The 21,169-nt window shown below is 37.5% G+C and overlaps 1 protein-coding gene and 1 non-coding gene across 3 annotated transcripts in view; both read left to right on the top strand.

Moving 5' to 3' along the window:
- CDC42BPB (CDC42 binding protein kinase beta) overlaps positions 1-20,974 on the top strand; it is a 159,460-nt gene extending 138,486 nt beyond the window's left edge. The window contains exons 30-37 of one of the 2 annotated variants that reach the window (XM_043982415.1): positions 1,194-1,790; positions 13,459-13,556; positions 13,649-13,733; positions 13,958-14,075; positions 14,173-14,290; positions 16,769-16,874; positions 17,478-17,551; positions 19,248-20,974. In XM_043982415.1, the coding sequence (XP_043838350.1) occupies positions 1,194-1,790; positions 13,459-13,556; positions 13,649-13,733; positions 13,958-14,075; positions 14,173-14,290; positions 16,769-16,874; positions 17,478-17,551; positions 19,248-19,379 (1,328 nt within the window). In that variant the 3' untranslated portion in view covers positions 19,380-20,974. The remainder of the gene's footprint in view (positions 1-1,193; positions 1,791-13,458; positions 13,557-13,648; positions 13,734-13,957; positions 14,076-14,172; positions 14,291-16,768; positions 16,875-17,477; positions 17,552-19,247) is intronic. The other variant, XM_043982416.1, reaches the window with a different exon arrangement.
- LOC122744768 lies at positions 19,078-19,184 on the top strand. The gene has a single exon (XR_006355115.1). It is a non-coding gene; the product is annotated as a U6 spliceosomal RNA (small nuclear RNA).
- Positions 20,975-21,169: the final 195 nt, after the last annotated feature.

The following is a 21,169-nucleotide window of genomic DNA, read 5'->3' on the forward strand; positions in this document are numbered from 1 at the left end:
TGAAAAACAATTGGGCAAAATTAGAAGAAAATCAGGTAAAGGGGGAAACATCTTTATATAGCAAGTTTCTTTGATAAAAGTCTTATTTCTGAGATATATAGGGAACCGATTTAAATTTATAAAAATAACAAGCACTTTCCAATTAATAAATGGTCAAAGGACATGAACAGTCAATTTTCAGCACAAGAAACCAGACTCTTACAGCCACATGAAAAAATGCTCCAAATCACTAATAGAGAATTTCAAATTAAAACTACTCTTTGGTTCTACCTTATATCCATCAGACTGGCAAAGTTGACAGAAAAAGAAAATGACAAATTTTAGAGGAGCTGTGGGACAACATACATTAGTATATTGTTGATGAAACTGAACTGGTCCAGCCATTCCAGAAAGCAGTTTGTAAATATGTCCGAATAGCTATTAAACTTTTCATACCCTTTTACCCAGCAATACCAATACTAATCCTGTTCTTCAAAGGAAAATGAAAAAAGACCCAAATGTACAAAAATATTTATAGAAGTCCTTTTTGTGTTGGCAAAGAACTGGAGGCTGAGGTTGGGTACCCATCATTTATTGGCTAAATAAGTTATGATATATGAATGTGGCGAAATTCTGTTATTCTATAAGAAATTATGAAGGAGCTAGTTTCAGAGAAACCAATGAAGACTTATATAAACTGATAAAAAGTAAAGTGAGCAGGACTGGGAGAAAAGGCAGTTTAAAATAAAATTCAAATAAAAAATAGTGAATTACATTGATACTTAAAAACCATACACACATCCTTTTAACAAAAGGTAAGGTTGCATTTGCCTTTTCAATCTTTTATGTTACTTTGTGGATTGTACATGGTAGAAGATTAAAATGTATCAGACTCAAGTTTATGTAATGTTTTAAAACTTAACAACACATCCTCTATTCCTACTTTTCATTATGCAGTAAATAAAGAGGCTTAGAAAGGGGAAGTGATTTGTCCAAAGTTACACAAATAGGAAGCAGCAAAGTCAAGATTTGAGTCCTTGGCCTCTGATTCCAAATGCATTGTTCTTTCCACTTCTTCACACTCCATTCAGGTTGGGATTATCCCATTACATCCGCTGCAACATTAACAGAAATTAACCTGTCTTTACCAGGGATTATTTAAATTTTCATAGTTCTTTATTCATTGAGGTTTCTCTCTTGTTCCGTCTTTGCAGTGATTGTTCGGGCTGCTGATTGTAAGAAGGTGTACCAGATTGAACTTGCTCCCAAAGAGAAAATTATCATCCTCATCTGTGGCAGGAACCATCATGTTCATCTATATCCGTGGTCCTGTCTCGATGGTTCAGAAGGCAATTTTGACATCAAACTCCCAGAAACTAAAGGCTGCCAGCTTATAGTAGTAGCCACACTAAAGAAGAGCTCTTCAACTTGTTTGTTTGTGGCTGTGAAACGACTGATTCTCTGTTATGAAATTCATAGAACTAAACCTTTCCACAAAAAATTCAGTGAAATTGTGGCTCCAGGAAATGTACAGTGGATGACAGTGTTCAAGGACAGGCTCTGTGTTGGCTACCCTTCTGGGTTCTCTCTGTTGAACATCCAGGGAGATGGACAGTCTCTAAACCTGGTAAATCCTAATGATCCCTCGCTTATGTTCCTCTCACAGCAGTCTTTTGATGCCCTTTGTGCTGTGGAACTCAGTAATGAGGAATACCTGCTTTGCTTCAGCCATATGGGATTATACGTGGATTCACAAGGTCGGAGGTCACGCATGCAGGAGCTAATGTGGCCTGCAACTCCTGTTGCCTGTAGTATGTATATGTTTTTCTGTTGCCATATCCCTGTTGCTGCTTTTCTCATCAAAAATCAGCATGTGTTCTCTTTTTCTTTAATTTGTCATCCAATTTCCACAGTTTAGGTAGCTAAGAATTTACATTTTTTCATAATAGTAGAATCAGGTGATCAAAGTGTGGTTCAGGGCATTTTTGAAGGTTTTACAATGTTCTAGGCACTGTGTTAAGCTTTAGAAATGCAAATGAAAAGAAAGACTGTATCCTCAAGGAGCTGATAATCTTAACAACACAAAAGCAAAGGGGTTGGGGGAGTGGTGCCTGGTGGGGTACCTGGTGCTGGGATCTGGTATTGAATTCCAGAAATTCAAAAGGAGAATGAAATTTGGTCAGCCATTGTCCCTTAACAAAATGAAGACCTTTCTTGCCTTTGCTTCCCCCCTCCAAAGGGAGAAAGAGGCTGATAAAGCAGAAGGGTGTTCCAAGGTGAGCAGGCAGGAGGGGTTGATACACATTCCAGAACTCAGAGCACAGCAGCATGGGGATGTAGATGAAGAGCTAAGCTTGGGACCAGGAGGCCCTGCCTCTAATATGTGCTCTTCTGGGGACCCTGGGCAAGTCAGTTAACTTCTCAATGTTTTAGAATAATTTCTGAGACAGTCAATCATGCAGGTGCTCCCAGCCTGCTCTGTTATAGATGGCTTACAGTAAGCTACTGTGAGCTGGTCCCAGAATTTCCGTCCAACCTAGAACAGATCTGTAAACTCTGCCTTCTTCTCTGTCAAAGCAGCAGACGTTTAGAGAACCATTTATAATATCAGTATTCATAATAATAGCTCGTATTTATGTTGTTTACAGAGTGATCCTCATCCATTTTTTTACACTGAGATGACTCCCTTCTATCATTCCATCTCTTCTGCCAGATCAGTCAGTTAATGAATAAGCATTTATTAAGCACTTGCTCTATGCCAGGCACTGTACTAAGGAATAGGAATATGCAGAAAGAACAAAAATAGTCCCTGCTCGGTTGGTCCAGACAACATAAATAGGTGTGTATGAGATACATACAAAATGGATGTGAGATTATCTAGAGGGGAATCAGGAAATGCCTCCTGGCAGAAAGTGGCATTTGAGGCAAAGAACCTGGTAATCTTCATTTGTAGCATTAGACAAAATAACTGGCTTAAAAGGTTCATAGAATTTAAAGTTGGAAGGGACCATAAGAAATCATGTAGACCAGTTCCCTGATTTTACAGATGAGGAAACCATTTCAGATCATTGATGTACCTTTGCCTTACATCTGTTGTAGGATAGCAGGATTTGAATAGAGGGCTTCTGCCTTCAAGTTCCTTGTTCTTTTTTTTGCATCACATCACACAAAGTACCTGGTCTTTTGTATCTGAAAAAAGGGATTACTGATAATTGAGATGAGTCTTCTGGAGTCTTGTGTTTAGTTTGAGAAAGACTTGTTTAGCGGTAGACTGTCCAGATGAAGACAGCCAGGATGCTAAAAGCCTTGAACCTGTGTTCTAGGAATATTTAGCCTGAAGAAAAGATTCAGGAAAGACATGATAACTGTCTAAAAAATGTTTGAAGGGCTGTCCTAAATTATGCCCCAAAGGCATAATTAGAAGCAATTGATTGAAGTTGCAAACAAGATACTTTAAGCTTGATGACCAAAAATGGAATTGGCTGCCTTTAATGGTGCTAGTCTTCAAGCAGAAGCTGTATGTCAGATATGTTAGAGTAGGATTTCCTTTCAGGCATGGGCTGAGCCACATAGCTCCTGAGGTCCCCTCCAAACCCTAAATTCTGTGAAATAGTGTAGTAAAAAGTATTTTTGGTGGTCAAAGAAAGATTCTTTGTACCCTTAGAAAAGTTATGGTTTTCTTTTAATATTTAGAAATCCCACTTTAAGGCTATTCTTTTTTTGATATTTGTGTTCAGAAAAATTGGATTTTGGTTTTGAAAAAGTTGTTTAGAAAATCAACCATTTCAGGTGGCTAAATATACAGAAATAACAGGTTTGATGGAGAGGACAGCATTTGAGAAACTGTTACAGTAAAAACATAGAGTTGATAATGAGTGGTCATTGGGGAAACTTCCTTGTCCACCCATATTTTTTATAATAAGCCTCAAATAATTGAATAATTAGATAGAACACTTATTAGGCACTGTGTGCCAAGTGCCACACTAAGTGCTAGGGAGACAAATACAAATAAAGAAAATGATCCCCACCCTAAAGAAGCTTGGATTCCATTAGCCGGGAAGACCAGCAGGAAAATAGATGTTGGGAAAGTGCAGTTGAGAGGTGGGCAAAATGATTTGTGATGAAGTGGAGAGTTCCAGAGTGTAAGTTCAGGCCAAAAGTGAAGACAGATAATTATAGATCATTCAGGATGTCAGAACATCCTGACTTTAAATTTAAAATTAAAATTTAGTTTAATTTAAATTTAAAATTAGTGCATCTAAATAATAGAAAATAGAAACTCTACCAATAGAATTCAACTAGATTAGCTACAAGACAACTTTCTTAAAAATTGGTTTGGTGATTTAATTGGTACTGGTAACTCCTAGTGAGGGTCTTCCTCTGCCAGTGCAGATTGACACCTGTTGATAGAGTTAGAGAGTTATTAAACTATCTAGAGATAGACAGTTATTAAAACTGGAAGACATCATTAATTTCTTTTAATTGCTTAACATTGGAACTTCTCTGTTTCATTGCTAGTTTTATTGAGTTGATAAAACATTAACTGTGTAATACCAAAGGATGGGACACTTCCAACAAAAGGCAGATGTAATGAGCTTTCGTTTTTTGTTTTTGTTTTTGCATGTTGCCATCAAACTGCAAACTGGTGGGATGTACTTCATTACCTTATAAACAGCTCCTCATTATCTACATGTTTGTTATTTCCTTTGTGAATTATGAGGATAATCCAGGTGCAGCCCAAAACCTGTTCCTTATTGCTGGTAGAATCATTGCTGACCTATGACCCCAATAGTAAGGTGTCCTAGGATCCAGATAGTTTAATCACAGAGGTGGTTAAGTGAAGAAATTAGATATTTATTTTAGATTCATTAAGAGATAATGTAGCAGGGCAGCTAGGTGGCACAGTGGATAGAGCACTGGCCCTAGAGTCAGGAGGACCTGAGTTCAAAGCCAGCCTCAGACACTTTAACTTACTAGCTGTGTGACCTTGGACAAGTCACTTAACCCCAACTGCCTCACAAAAAAAAGAGATAATGTAGCATAGTGGATAGAGAGGCAGTCTTGGAGTCAGGGAGCCCTGAGTAAAAGTGCCTTGAACATGCTAGCTATGTTATCCTTAGCAAACTATTGAACTTTAGTGCCCTAGACAATTCTAAGATAAGACTAAGTGCCAGTCTGCATTGGTAGAGGGAATTTCTTCACTGGGAGTTCTTTATAAGAAATCACAGATCTAATTTTTAAAAATCATTATGATTTCCATACACTTTTGTTTACAGAAAAGTTTGAAGCTGTAAAATTCGGCATAGACATAAACATTGAACTTGGTCTTTCATAGGGGAAATAAAATATTTACCGTAACTGCGCCAACAATTCTTTTATGTATTCTGTCTTTCCTGTCCTTCCCCATTGACTGGATTTCAATGAAATGTGGATTTTCATTTCTTTCGATTCAGCACACATTTAGTAAACATCTTCTGTGTAGAAGGCACTGCACTAAAACATATAATACCCCCTCCTCAAGTCCACCTCTAAGAATTCTCAGCTTTCTTCAAGGCTAAACTCAAATATCACTATATGAAGACCTTACTGATCTCTTCATGTGTTAGTGCCATCCTTTTCCTGCAGTTATTTTGTGATTACTTATCTATCTATCTATCTGAAAAGCAGTATTGTGCAATAGATAGCTTCTTTCAGAGTTAAGACCTGGGTTCAATCTCAGGTCTACAACTACAAAGGAAAAAACAAAATAAGTATATGTGAAATAACTTTAGAAAAAGAAGGAATTAATATCTGAGGGAATCTGGAAAGGCTCCACATAGGAAATAATACTTGAATTTAACCTTGAAGGAGGCTATGCATTTTTAAAGGTAGAAGTAAGGAGTGGGGTACAAGACATTCCAGGCTTAGAAGGGGCAGTGCACATGAAAAATCAAAAGGGTGAGGAAACAACTATGAGACCAGTTTGGTTATTGTGTGTGGAGGGGAAGGATACAAAAGGAGTGAATCGGTGGATTTTGGAGGGTTTTAAATAGATCTCTGGGTTTACCAAACATTAGATTACTATGGTCATTTACTATTCTGTATTTTGTACTTAATCTATTCCACTGATCCACCACTGTTTCTTAGTCAGTACCAGATTGTTCTCATGATTACCACTTTGTAATTTAGTTTGAAGTCTGATATTGCTAGTCAGTCTTCCTTCACATTTCTTTTCATTGATTTACTTTATATACTTGACTTCTTGTTTTTCTAGATGAATTTTATTATTTTTTCTACCTTTATATAATAATTCTTTGGTAGTTTGATTGGTATGACACTGAATAAGAAAATAAATGTAGATAGAATTGTCATTTTAATTATGTTGGCTCAGCCTATTCATGAACAATTAATATTTCTCCAGTCATTTAAATCTGTCTTTATTATTATTTTTTTTTGAGAGGCAATTGGTGTCAAGTTACGTGCCCAGGGTTATTTAACTAGTAAGTGTCTGAGGCCAGATTTGAACACAGATCCTCCTGACTCCAGGGTTGGTACTTTATCTACTGCACCACCTAGTTGCCCCTATTTTTTAATTTTGTGATTATGTTCATATAGTTCCTGAGTTTGTATTGATTCCCAAATATTTTATATTATCAGCAGTTATTTTAAATGGAATTTTTCTTTCTATCTCTTCCTGCTAGATTTTATCGGTAATATATGGAAATGCTAATGATTTTTGTGGGTTTATTTTATATTCTACAACTTTGCTAAAGCTGTTGTTTCATCTAATTTTTTTAGTTGATTCTCTAGGGTTCTCTAAGTATACCATCATGTCATCCACAAAGAGTGATAGTTTTATTTCCTTGTTGCCTATTTTTCAGTCTCTTTTCTTCTTACTGCTATACCTAGCATTTCTAATACAATACTGAAAAATAATGGTGATAATGGACATCCTTGTTTCACTCCTGATTTAATTGGGAAGGCTTTTAGCTTATCCCCATTACAGATAATGCTTGCTCTTGATTTTAGATAGATAAAGTTCCATGGATTATTATGCTTTCTAGTGTTTTTAATAGGAATGGGGTGTTGTATTTTATGAGCTTTTTCTTCATCTGTTGATGTACTCACATGATTTTTGTTTTTATTATTAATATGATTAATATGATACATAGTTTTCCTAATATTGAACTAGTCCTGCATTCTTGATATAAATCTCACCTAGTCATAGGGTATGGTCTGTGACATATTGCTGTAATCTCCTTGTTCGTATTTATTGTTGCACTTTTTGCATCAATATTCATTAGAAAAATCAATCATACAGTTTCCTTTCTCTGTTTTTGTTCTCCTGGTTTAGGTATCAAACCATATTTTGTTATAAAAGGAATTTAGTAGGACTTCTTTACCTACTTTTTCAAATAATTTATATAGTACTGGGATTAATTGTTTCTTAAAAGTTTGGTAGAATTCACCTGTAATTTCATCAGTCCTAGGGATTTTTTTCTTAGGAAGCTCATTGATGACTCATTCAATTTCTTTTTTCAAGATGGGGTTATTTAAGTGTTCTATTTCCTTTTCTGTTAATCTGAGCAGTTCATATTTTTATAAATATTCATCCATTTCCTATAGATTATCAGATTTATTTGGTATATAGTTGGGTTTGTCTAATACTTATTTTCTTCCTCATTGGTGGTGCATTTACCCTTTTCATTTTTGATACTGGGAATTTAGGGTTTCTTTTTTTAAATCAAATTAACCAGTGGTTTCTCTATTTTGATCCCCCCCTCCCCCAATAAAACCAGTTCATAGTTTTATTTTTTGGTTCAGTGATTTCTTTTACTTTCACTTTTATTAGTCTCCTTTTATTTTTTTTTTTAAGTGAGGCAATTGGGGTTAAGTGACTTGCCCAGGGTCACACAGCTAGTAAGTGTTAAGTGTCTGAGGCTGGATTTGAACTCAGGTACTCCTGACTCCAAGGCTGGTGCTCTATCCAGTGCGCCACCTAGCTGCCCCTCCTTTGGTTTTTAAGGATTTCCATTTGTTTATTTAACTGGAGATTTTTAACTTTTTTTCTAATTTTTTTAGCTGTATGCTTAATTCATTGATCTGCTCTTTCTTTTATTGATTGATTATATCTCACTTAGAGATATAAATTTTCCCCTTAGTTCTGCTTTGACTGTATCCCACAAATTTTGGTTTGTTGTCTCATTATCTTCAATTAAATTATTGATTTGTATGATTTGTTCTTTGACCTACTCAATTTTAGGATTATTTAATTTTCAATTAATTTTTTATCTCTGCTTCCACAGCCCTTTATTGAATGCAATTTTCATTGCATTATGGTCTGAAAAGGGTACATTTAATATATTTCTGCTTTTCTGGTAAGGTTTTTATGAAGGTGCTATGTATATACAGCTGAGAAAAAGTTCTATTTCATTCTATTCCCATTTAGTTTTCACCAAATGTCTATCATATCTAACTTTTCTAAAATTCTATTCATCTATTTAACTTCTAGCTCTGAGAGGGGAAAGTTGAGGTCCTTCACTAGTATAGTTTTACTATTTCCTCCTGTAACTGTTTTCTTTTAAAAGTTGGATGCTCTGCCATTTGGTGGATATATGTTTAGTACTGATGTTATTACTTCATTGTCTGTGGTACCTTTTAGCAAGATGTAATTTTCCTGGTAATATCTTTTAATTAGGTCTATTTTTTACTTCTGCTTTTCTGAAATTATAATTATACTTACCTTTTAAAAAAAAATTTCTGCTGAAGCATAATATATTCTGTTCCAGATCCTTATTTTAACTCTGCGTGTATCTTTCTGTTTCAGATGTGATTCTGGTAAACAATATATTGGATTCTGCTTTTTAATTCATTCTGCTATCCCATTCATAGTTCTGATTACTGTGCATTTCTCTCCATCCTATTTTATCCTATCCCTCCACAGTCAATCTGCCCCCCCCATCACTACACTCCTACCCTATTCAATTACCTTCCTACTTCCTTGTCAAGTAAGATAGATTTCTGTACCCAGTTGAATGTATCTATATAAAAACACACATATGTTTTTTCCTTTCTTTAAGCCAATTCAGAGGAGAGTGAAGTTCAAATATTACCTATCTCCCCACCATTTCCCCCTCCATTATAAAAGCTCTTCCTTGAGCACCTCTTATGTGAGGTGATTTTCCCCATTCTTTTTCCTCCCTCCCCACCCTTTTCCTAGTGCTTTATGTTTCTCACCCATCCATTTTTTTAGATCATACCAACATAATCAATTCATTCATATGTCCTCTGTCTATGTAGAGTTTTCCTTTCTGTTCTAATAATGATAAAGTTCTTAAGAATTAGATATGTAATTTTCTCATATAGGGATGTAAACAGTTTAACCTTATTGAATCCCTTGTGATTTCTCTTTCATCTTTACTTTTCTAGGCTTCTCTTGAGGTATTTGAAAGTCAGATTTTTTTTCTTCATCTCTGATCTTTTCTTCAGGAATGCTTGAACATCCTCTATTTCATTAAATGCCCATTTTCCCTCCTGAAAGGATCAGGCACTGTCTGGAAACTAGAAGTGGATGTGGGCAATGGAGTTTCCAGCTGGTGTTGCCATCAAATGTGCTCCAGGCCAGCCCCCACTACACTGACCACAGATCTCTCCTGGGTTCCTGTCTTAGCCTAGGATGGCAGAATTTGATTTGAGGCATTAAAGTTGTTTGGAGAGGAAATTTGGGAGAGCTTAGCTGTAGTGCTTTCTCTAATTCACCATCTTGGTTCCCTATCCCACCATTTTAAGTAATTAATATGATTGCTGAGATAGTGATATTTGAAAGATTGTAGAGAGCAGGAAAGTTACTATAGGTTTGGAGAAAGGACAGATTTCCCAGTTTGCAAAAAAGGGAAGAAAATGGAGTCTGTAAACTAAAAGGCAGCAAACTTACCTTTGATTCCTGGTAAATCTAGACTTAATTATTAAGGAGATAGTTAATGAACATCTAGAAATGAAAGTGGTGCTTAAGAACAGGTCCTGCATGCTGCAATTAAACTCATTTCCTTTTTTTTTTTTTTTGACAGGGACACTAAAATAGTAGATTAGGGAATGCTGTATTTCAAAGTGCCATATTACTATTCTGGTGGAAAAGATGGAGAGATGTGGGCTAACTGACAGTACTACTAGTTGAATTCAGAACAGTTTGAAATGGGATTGATTTCAACTCGAAAGATTTTCAGTGGAGTACTTTAATATTTTTAGCAGGTAACTTCAGTGAAAGGATTGGCAAATGTCACAAAGCTAGGAGGAACACAGCCAGCTTACTAGATGAGAAAGTCAGGATAGAAAGAGATTTAGATGATTGGGATGAATCTGATAAGATAAAGTTTAATAGGAAGTATAAAGACTTGAATTTGGGAACAATAAATAAATTCTACAGGCCCACATTGGGGAGACAAGGTTAAACAAGTTTCCCTGGGGGTGGGGTGAATCAGAGGGGTTTAGTGTGCTAAATAAGAGTCAACAGTACAGTACAACAGTCCTCCCCCTGGAAGCTAATGGAGGCCTGGGCTACATTTCAAGGCAGAGCTTCCAGGAATAAGAAGGTGATTGTTTTGTCCACTGGTCAGTCCATAGCTGGAATGTTGTGTGTCATCCTTGACACCACAGATTTGTGACGGATGTCGCTCAGATAAGGGTAACCAGGATCGTGAATGGTCCTGGAGTCCATCATATGAGGATCTGTTGAAGGAAATGAGGTTGTTTAGCCTGGAGGAGAGAAATGGTTTATTTGGGTTTATCTGGGGTTTTGTTGTTGAGGGGAGGGGTGAGGATAAAGCTCCTTCCAAGCATTTGAAAGGGTGGTAGTAGTAGTAGTAGTAGTAGTAGTAGTAGTAGTAGTAGTAGTAGTAGTAGTAGTAGTAGTAGTAGTAGTAGTAGTAGTAGTAGTAGTAGTAGTAGTAGGCCTCCACCATTCGTGGATGACCATGGATCAGCACCTTGAAGAGCCACAGACCACAGTGTGGCTGTGCAGTCTGATACAGGAGTCATGGCTCCTGAGTGACTTATAACCGGTAACTGCCGCATCCCGTGTTGTATCTACCCCATGAGGAGTAGCTGGAGTGTCCTCTCCAGGGCGCTGGCCTGGGCGGATCAATATGGAAAACAAGCTGTTGCCCATGCAGCAGGTTTTCCCTCTCCGCAACACTGGTGGATCCAAAGGAGAGGCAGAGCCAATACAGTTTGGCACCAGTGCCGCCGCAGGAGTTGCCAGAGGGATGTGATGTCCAACATCCAACTGCCTAAGGGACTCCGACTCCTGATTTTTCCTCGGGGGTTAACTCCAGAAGCCTTTCCCATTTGAAAGGGTAGTTATATAGAAAAAAGATTAGACATGTTCTGTTTGCTCCTAGTTTCTGGGGCAAGTGCCAAATTGCAGAGAAGCAAATTTAGGTTTGATACAAGGAAAAACAGAAGTGGAAGGGACAGCTCAAGCAGTTTGCGGGGGAATATTCCCCTCTTGGAGGGTGTAGGCAAAGGCTGGATGACCATTTCTTTTTTTTCTTTTTTCTTTTAAATTTTTTTGGTGAGGCAATTGGGGTTAAGTGACTTGCCCAGGGTCACACAGCTAGTTAAGTGTCTGAGGCTGGATTTGAACTCAGGTCCTCCTGACTCCAGGGCTGGTGCTCTATCCACTGCACCACCTAGCTGCCCCAACCATTTCTTTACCAGGTGTGTTGTATTCGAGTCCTTTATAGGTTTGGACTTCCAGCTCTAAAATTTTGTCATTTCCTTATCAGAAATGTTACTTTTGAACTTATGACTGACCTAAGCTGTCTTTCTAAAGTGAGTATACGCTTAGCCACAGTGCATTTTGATTTTTTTTTATATTTAATGAAAAGGATTTTGTTCCTATAGTTGTGACAGATTCTGCAAAAAACTGTGGTGCCTACCCCTGTGCAATATAACAGACATGAATTTTTAATTCAAGATAAAGAATGACTGAGACTGAAAGTTAAAACTACACAACATTCCACAAGCATTTGCAGGATTTCCCAGCAGTAAACATTTTCAAAGTAATGCTACTGCCTATGCTAAGTGTATGTACCAACAAACTGCATGTTGCCTTTTGGTACTGAGGGATTAGAAAGACATTTTAAATTGCCTTTCAAAATTACCATAAAGTAATGAGCCATCCTTAAGAATCGGAAGAGGAATTAGAAATTATGAAATATTTGGCAAGCGTTTTTCAAACCTAAAAGTGCTATAAAAATGCTAGCTATTTTATTGTGAAAGGGACCTTGAGGCCCAGAGAGATGAAGTAATTTTTCCCCAGTCTCAGAGCTAGTTCGCGGCAGAGAAAGGACTCTCATTTCTGACTCCTAGTTTAATGCTCTTTCCACTGCTTGCTCCTTTTTTTAAGAAGAGGCTTGATCCTAATAGTTTTGGGGTATATGGGTGTGTGTTGGGTGTGTATCACCTTTTTCACTTTTTCATATGCAGACTAAGTGTAGGTTTCATACTTTGCAGTGTCATCTTGTTACTTCTGTGTAGCTCTCCTGCAGTGTCACACAGAGAAATAATAAGCATGTGGTGTCTTAGAATCACATGACAGAAACTGTGAAGCCTTAGAGATCTAGTCTGTCAACCTCCTCTTTATTTTATAGAACAGAAGACTGAGATTCAAGAAAGGAGAAAGGACTTGCTTAAAGTCATAAAGCTATTTAGTGGCAGAGCCAACACTAAAGTCTTCTGACTCCTACTCTAATGCTTTGCTGCTATACTTTTTAGAGGACAAGTGTATCTGAAATACAAGAACTGTTTAATGAGCACTTTTGTTCCTTTCAAATATATTCTCATTAAACTTAGTACAGTGCTACTTGGTGTGTGTGTGGGGGGGGTGCCTTCAGAGACCTGTTTACAGAATAAAAAAGGGGGCTTATTAAAGTACCTGTCAACAAATAGTTGCTTCTGAAGTGTTTGAAAATAGTTGATTTTCTTACACATTATAGCACTGCCCCCTTCCAAATCATCTTACTTTACCCTGTTAATTTTCTATATTGTTAAAAAAAAAATTATGCTTTCAGAACCTATCCAAATTCTATATTCTAACTTTAGAACACCAAGGACCTTTTGTATTAATATTTCTGAAACAAAGAAAATATGATCATTGTAAAGAAAAACTGAACACATTCAAGGAAACAAAGGATCGAACTTTTAAAAATACATTTGCAACACATGGTTTTTTGAACTTGAAAGAGAAGCTCTAGAATAGGAATTTGGAATATGATTTTTAGCCTGTTATTTCAAATGCAGCCAGTTTTGAATTTTAGTCATTTAAAATTGAAAAATACCAGTGATACTTTTTAAACTGTATGTAGAAGTCCCATCCCTATAGCTTTTGAAAGCTTCATAGTTCACACACTTAAACCTTTGCCATTCACTTTTATAAACGTTGCCAGGTTTTAACAAAATTGAAATTATTCACTTAATTTTTTTTTGTTCTGCTTATACTAGGTTGTAGCTCTTCTTACATCACAGTATACAGCGAATATGGAGTTGATGTTTTTGATGTTCATACTATGGAATGGGTTCAGACCATTGGCCTGAGGAAGGTAAGGGAATCCATTTTTTGTCATTTGGTTGTAATATATGATCTCTACAAACTATACATTATAATCAAAATTGCTTTTTTGTTCTAAATCAGATCAGACCACTTAACATGGAAGGAACACTCAACCTCCTTAACTGGGAACCTCCACGGTTAATATACTTTAAGAACAAGTTTTCAGGTAGGCAGAGAAGAAACAAACTTAGAATATTTTTCTGTTCAATAGATTTATATATTACTGCATGTCATGAGCAAAGTCTTTGAATTTGTCTAGATTCAGCAAATACACGTGCTTCCAAGTTGTGCTGTGTTCTTAGTGTGTGCTGATATATCTAAGAATAAGTGAAATTTCAGATACATGGGCTACAGCCAGTAATTACTGTGCATTATTTATTATTCATGTAGGAGCTGTACTCAGTGTGCCAGAAACTTCTGATAACAGCAAAAAACAAATGCTTCGGACCAGAAGTAAAAAACGATTTGTCTTTAAGGTTCCTGAGGAAGAGAGATTACAGCAGAGGCGGTAAGAATTTAATCACTTAGAACTTGGTTAGCTTCATGGTGACAGCCAAGAATATTTTTGCATATGAATGAATTTCCACATGTTTTCTTTTCCCCAGAGAGATGCTTAGAGACCCAGAATTGAGATCAAAGATGATATCAAACCCAACCAATTTCAACCACGTTGCTCATATGGGGCCAGGAGATGGAATGCAAGTGCTCATGGATCTCCCTCTGGTAAATTAAATAAATTTACCCAATAAGCAGGGGGTGAGGCATGGGAATAGAACCACAAAACAGAATCTCTCTGCACTTCTACAGCGCCTACTTTCCTGACCACATTTTCCAGAGGAAGCTATGCATAAAAGTCCTTTTTAAGGAAAAAGCTGCATCTGCGAAGATAATCCAAACCACACTCCTAGCTGCCTAGAAGCATTTTATACACACTTGTCTTTCTCCAGCCTCTTATTTGATGAAAATAACAATGACTTTCCTCCCCTCTCCTCTTTGCAGCAGTCTGTTGAGTACCACCTCCAACAAACTTTAAGCACACCTATCACATAAACTTTCTCTGCCAAAAGTCTTTCTACAGAATCATCCCTGTTTTTCAACCTAAGGCATAGTTCTCCTTTATTTTTCCAGCCTTTCCTCTATTTCCTTCACCTTAGTAAAAAAAATTATTAATACGTTAGTACTTAAGAATTGAGGGGCAGCCAAGTGGCACAGTGGATAAAGCACCGGCCTTGGATTCAGGAGGACCTGAGTTCAAATCTAGCCTCAGACACTTACTAGCTGTGTGACCCTGGGCAAGTCACTTAACCCTCATTGCCCCACCAAAAAAAAATTAAAAAAAAAAAAAAAGAATTGATCTGATCCACCCCAGACTCCTTTTCAAGCCAGAGACCAGAGACCTGCCTGCAAGTTCTGGTTTTCCTCCTCAATAGTAATGTGACCCTGATAGGTCCCATTGCCTTCTTAGATCCAGCCTCTTGGCTTTAGAGCTGAGAGAGTAATATTCAAACTGCCCACTCCTGGCATTGTTCTGAGGAAGGCACTGTGAAAAATGTAAAGTCTTAGAAATGCGTAGGTGTCTCAGTAACAATGTGAAAGAAAACTATTCTACCCAAAACAAGTCTTTACTAAATTCCTTCTGTGTATATGGTGCTTGGCCAGGCACTGATTTGGTGGTTTTGGGGGGGGGTGAGGGATGGTGGGGGCATCCAAAGCTGTGATTTCATTGATGTAGGGAACTCCTGGTGAGTAAATTCCTTCTACCACTGCAGAGGAACAGTTCTGCACCTTAAATTCTTTTTTTTTTTTAATGGGACAGGTATTTCTTACAAAAGAAATGCTTAGAGAAAGACACAAGATTCGTAGCATGTCAGCCCCTTAAATTCTTAAGGGAATTGTTTGGGAAATGAGAGGCTAAGTGACTTTCCCAGGTTACAACGCCAGGATGGGGTAGAGGCCACATTTGATCTTTGGTCTTCTCAACCAATAGCCAGTGGCTATTCTGTTCTTTAGACACTAGGGAGATAGAGCTCAAATTAGAGCATCCTAGCCTTCAAGGAGCTTATATTCTGCTGTCTTACAGCATACATTATATAAATAGATAAGTTGATATTTGATAATTTAAGGATAATTTCACATAGACAGTGATCCAGAAGGAGAAGTTGAGAAATTGTTACAATGGTAGAAAGAAAACAAAGAAAAAGCAATATCACAAAAGCCAGAGGGAAAAAGAATATCGAGTTCAGTGAAAAATTATGACTTTATGCCAGGAATATAAGATTAAAAAATGAAACCATTTTACCTGAAGGAGTTTATTTTCTACAGAGAAGAAATACCAGAACCTTTAAGGGAAATCAAGAAGGATGAGGACTGAGAAAGATGTCACATAATTAGCAATTAAGAGAGAAGCTTCCATCCAGTGATGGACTTAGAAGCCAGAATGAAAGTGATTGAGAGCCAATTTGTGGATGAGGAAGTGGAAGGTAGCATAGACAGTCTTGTGCTGATATTAGTCAATTTATTCAGGACATCTGTACTTTTAGGGATTTTCAGCTCTTGACTCACAAAATAAAGTGTATGCCAAGTATTGAATCCTAAATAACATAAGGGGACAACCCTCTTTCAATAAAGGCATGCATTTTTTTTCTTTAATTAAAATACTAGTTATATGCTATGTCCATCAGTTATCAACCATGTGAAATCAAGAGCTAACCTATGTGTTCCTTTAATATTCATATACTATCGGGAAGCATAGATGGGGCTCCAGCATTCTGGATGGACTCCTTATGGAGGATTAATGGGAAGACAAAAACAAGAGACCCACAGACTGGGTGGGTATGAGTGAATAGCTTCCATTTTTGTGGCGTTTTGAAGTTTACAGAATGCTTTACCTGTGACCACTCTTGGAGGTGGCTGACTACAAAAGTCTGAGGATGTAGGTAGGACCTAGGTGGCAATAACTGCACAGTGTTTTAAAGTTTACTTTAGCCTCTACTGCTGCAAAAATCATCTTCCACATTTTTTGTGGGGCTTGAAAATTATTTGTTTGCCTAGCAAAGACAATCTTAAACATCCTCCCAGATTGAACCTTGTGTTATTTATTGTCCCTGACCCACAATACTTACCTTGTTAAAACAGGCCACAATGACTATGGTGTGAGCATTTGATTGTATATATGTTTTAATGTTGCATTTTCAAATATAGAGTGTATTGCCTTCCTCACAAGAAGAAAAGTCTGGCCCTTCCCCAGCCAACCTCTCCCGGCAACCACAATCAAGAAGTAAGACCTACGTTTCATGGCCCTCTTCAGGTACAAATTGCACTCTAGATAATCTTAGGAGTTATCTGTTAGACTTCATTACTTGAGGGCAGAAACCATCTATTCACTGTATCTCAAACAGTGAATGCAATGGCATAGTAATCAATCAGTAAGCATTTATTAAGTGCTTGCTATGTGCCTCGCACTGTGCTAAGCATTGGAAATACAAAGCAGCAAAAGACAGTCCCTGCCCTCAAGAAGCCCACAATCTAGTGGAGAAAACAACAAGCAAATAATATATAAATAGGATAAATAGGAAATACTAACAGAGGGAAGGCACTAGAATCAAGAGGGATACAGGAAAGGCTTCCTGTAGAAGGTGAGGTTTTCATTGAGATTTGAAGGAAGCCAGGAGGAAGAGATGATTCCAGGCATGAGCAACAGCCAAAGAAAATACTCAGAGCTGAGAGAGGGGATGTCATGTTTGTGGGCTTAATAAGACACTTAATAAATGTGGGTTGTATGAACAAACATTAATTACGTACCTACCTCTAATATCCATCGGTACCGTGGGAGAAAGGGGCAAAGGAAATACAAAGGATTTAATGTAATGTTTTAATTTTACTTGAGTTATAAACTTTGCTTTTCCTGTAGGTGGAGGAGGTGAACTGGGAGTGACCATACCTCTAAGAAGTATGTCTGATCCTGACCAGGATTTTGACAAAGAGGTAAAATTTGCCTTGTCAAAGCAAAGCTTTTCATATTATTCCTTTAAGAAAGACACTTGGGTCACAGGCACGAGTTCACCCTCCCATCCCAAACGAGATAGAAACGAAGTTGTTCCTGTTTAATGTTTATTTATGTGAGTGTAGTAAATATGTATATTCTTTTGTTTCTTCTTTCTTTGTTCTGCATCACTTCATACAAACCTTCCCACTTGCAGCAGCATTTACAATACTCTAACATTCTAGGCTTATGATTTCATTGGTATAGGGAACTTCGAGGGAAGAAATCCCTTCTACCAACATAGACTGGCAATTGTCCTGTAACTTAGTCTTAAGAGAGTTGCTTGGAGCACTGGCAGGTTGATATTAATGAAACAGCTCTTGTTTTCTGATTTGGTAGCGTCCATTGCTACTCAGATTCTGAGACTCTTTTGAAGAGAAGCAGGTGTGAGCCTTGAAGCACTGAGTTAACTGAATTCGTTCTGCTTGAGGTGGTTGTCACAAGTACTTGGTGTAAATTTCTCAGTATTTTCTAGGTTTCTGATTATTGAGGGAGGAAGGGAGAGAAGGATGGAGTCTATGGCCATGCCTTCACAATGGGGAAAATGTGATACAAAATAAAAAGAGTGATTTTTTTTCCCCCTTAGGTACCCACAAGCAGACCCCCCCCCCCCTGTTTGTTACTGAATTCTCATGGCTTGTGTGGTGTGAACTCAGCCATTTTTTCAGATACTGAATAATTGTTTTGTGGTCTTAGGGCTGGTTAGAGGGGATAACACCATGGATTTTGAGCTGGACAAACCTTAAGTACCATCGAGTTCAATCCTTCATTTTGCAGAGGCAAGAATTGAGACCCAGAAAGATTAAGTCATCCCCGGGTAACACAGGTAGTGCAGTGCAGGGATCTGGGTCTGGATCCATATGCAGCACGACCCACTTTACTGCATAATGTTACCCTCAGGAATCTTGTTCACCTGGGATTCATTTCCTTCCCAGTAAGTCTAAACGTGCCTCCAACTTGGAGTGAGCTCCCCAAAGCTAAGCAAGCTCAAGAAAAAGCATTGATTTTGAAAGAATAAAACTAGACTCTCCACCCCAGCTCCCCAGATCCATTTCCACACCTGTAAAATGAAGGGTTTGGATTAGTTGATCTCCAGGTTGTCCCAGTTCATCATCCTACAATCCCCTATGATGTAATGTCCCCACAGTCACATAGGTAGTCTAAGCAGCTGGGCCAAAAGTTAAACTATCTGCCTTTTCAGCTTTTGGGGGCCTGTTGTTCACATAATGTAACAGTTTTGAGCTGCTGTGCCCATTTGCTAAATAAGTAAGTTCACAGTTTGAAATTTTGAAATTCTTTGGTAAAAGGCATTGTGTGCATGTATGTATGTATGTACATACACACATAATATATGTACATATAATATTGTTGTTATGTCATAATATTCTTAATACATTTTGTGTGTATATAGATAGATAGATAGATATAGAGATATATATAGAGATATATAAAACATGCAAGACTGGGAGCGCTCGCTTTGGCAGCACATATACTGAAATTGAAACGATACAGAGAAGATTAGCATGGCCCCTGCGCAAGGATGACACACAAATTCGCGAAGTGTTCCATATTTTTCAAAAAAAAAAAAAAAAAGATAGTCTGTGGGAATATTCATTATCATTTCTTCTCTTTTAACAGCCGGATTCTGATTCCACCAAACACTCTACTCCATCGAACAGCTCCAATCCCAGTGGTCCCCCCAGCCCCAATTCTCCGCACAGAAATCAGCTTACACTAGATGGACTTGATCAATCCACCTGTGATGCCTAACAACATTCTAGCCTCCAGTGCTTCAGCCTCACCCCCAGCACTGCACGAGTATGCAGAAACAGAGACGGAGCGTGTCACACGAGTGCCAAGACTGATGTCAGTCTCTAGTGTTTCACAAGAAAATAAATATCCAGATTGTAGATAAGAAAATGGAAATGAAAACAAATTATTATTACAATAATAATCACTTTTTTTTTTTTGCAACGTTGGGCAGTTGCGATAGTTAAGATGTATTCATTTCTGCACAGCTGTGATATAAATCTGTTACATATAAGCATTAAAGAAAACCAATAAATAATCTCTTCTGCCAAGAAAGAAATAGAGGGGAAAATACTGGTAGTGTGGATGCTAAACAGTATTGACAATATTATTTTTCTATAGAATGATGTAATGTCTCACTAGCCGGAAATCCTTTTAGACAAAATATGGACCCTTGCATAGGAAATACACACAAAGGACCTGTTACATCCTCAAATAAATATACTTTTCCCTTTTTCCTGCAACTCTTTCCTAAAACTTTAGGAAAATAATAGGAAATTGTACATTGTTCCCAGCATCACTAGAATCATGAAGTCAAAAGAAAGCTGAGGTTAATTTGTGGCCTTTCGACTCATTTAGCCATTATATATTCAGCTGCAGAAACATCTTTCTACCAACTTTTTAGTCATGTATATAGGACTGTTACTGGTAATGTCTCCCCCTTCCCCTTTTTACCCTAACTGCTTTTTATTCCATACTCAATTATGGCACTGATCAGGACATCTAAGATATTAGAAATGCTGTTGTGAAAAATTTCATCTCTTATTTTTCATTTCCCTTTTTTTTTTTTTTTTTGGAAGAGTAGTGTACTCTCACACACATGTACATATACATATATGTGTGTATGAACAGCCAGTGGGATGAAATATCTATCTGTTCTTGGTTCCTTACATGAGTCAAAAGAGCAACTTAAAATGAGAGAGCTCTTCTCATTCATCATCTTTCACCTGCATGGAAACCCCATGATTACTAAACAAGTATTGATCATGTAGAAAAATTCACAACACACTCCTGAAGACTTCCTGTGGCCCATGTGCAGCAGTGGTGTTTTGTGTGGCTATTTAATCTCATGCATCCTTATATTCTCCATTTAGTGACCATATTTGTGACCACATCTTATTAAAAGCTTGTAATTAATCCCATGGCTGGCATGGCCAGTTTTTCGTTGACCCATTAGTGTGCCTTTTGCCCCAGTATGACAGTCGGATGTCACTTACTGAAGATTTGGTTTTAATGGGCTAATAACACGACACCAATGGATTCCCCCCTCCAAAAAAAAAAAAAAAACAACCACCCACTGTTTATGATGTGCACTTGTTTTTAGTTGAAACTGAGTGTTGTAGTCCACATTTAGTCCTGTAACATTAAGTGTCTGACAGACAGTACTGGCTCTTTCCTCAGATTTTCCATTAAGGGGCTCCTTTGGAGCTGGACACTACTGCTTTGGGGGTGGGGAGGGAATGTGGTTTTTACTTTTTTAATGTAAGTCTGAGTCTTTGTAATTATTGAACTGTGAGAACATTTTTGAACAATTTACTTGTCAATAAAGCAGAAGAGGGAGGTTTTAAAGTTCATAGTGGTCTGTCTTGACATAAAAACCTACTGCATGAACTCAACAGACAATTTGCTAAGCCCCTACTGTTTGCAAGGTAGAGCATATCTGAGTTACCAAATAAATTCACCCTGCAAGAAATTCTGATTTGCAGCTAGAAGAATAGCTCACATCACTGTAAAAAATTAAGGTTTACAAG

The sequence above is a fragment of the Dromiciops gliroides genome, chromosome 2 (genome assembly GCF_019393635.1).
Source record: "Dromiciops gliroides isolate mDroGli1 chromosome 2, mDroGli1.pri, whole genome shotgun sequence".
Taxonomy (NCBI): domain Eukaryota; kingdom Metazoa; phylum Chordata; class Mammalia; order Microbiotheria; family Microbiotheriidae; genus Dromiciops; species Dromiciops gliroides.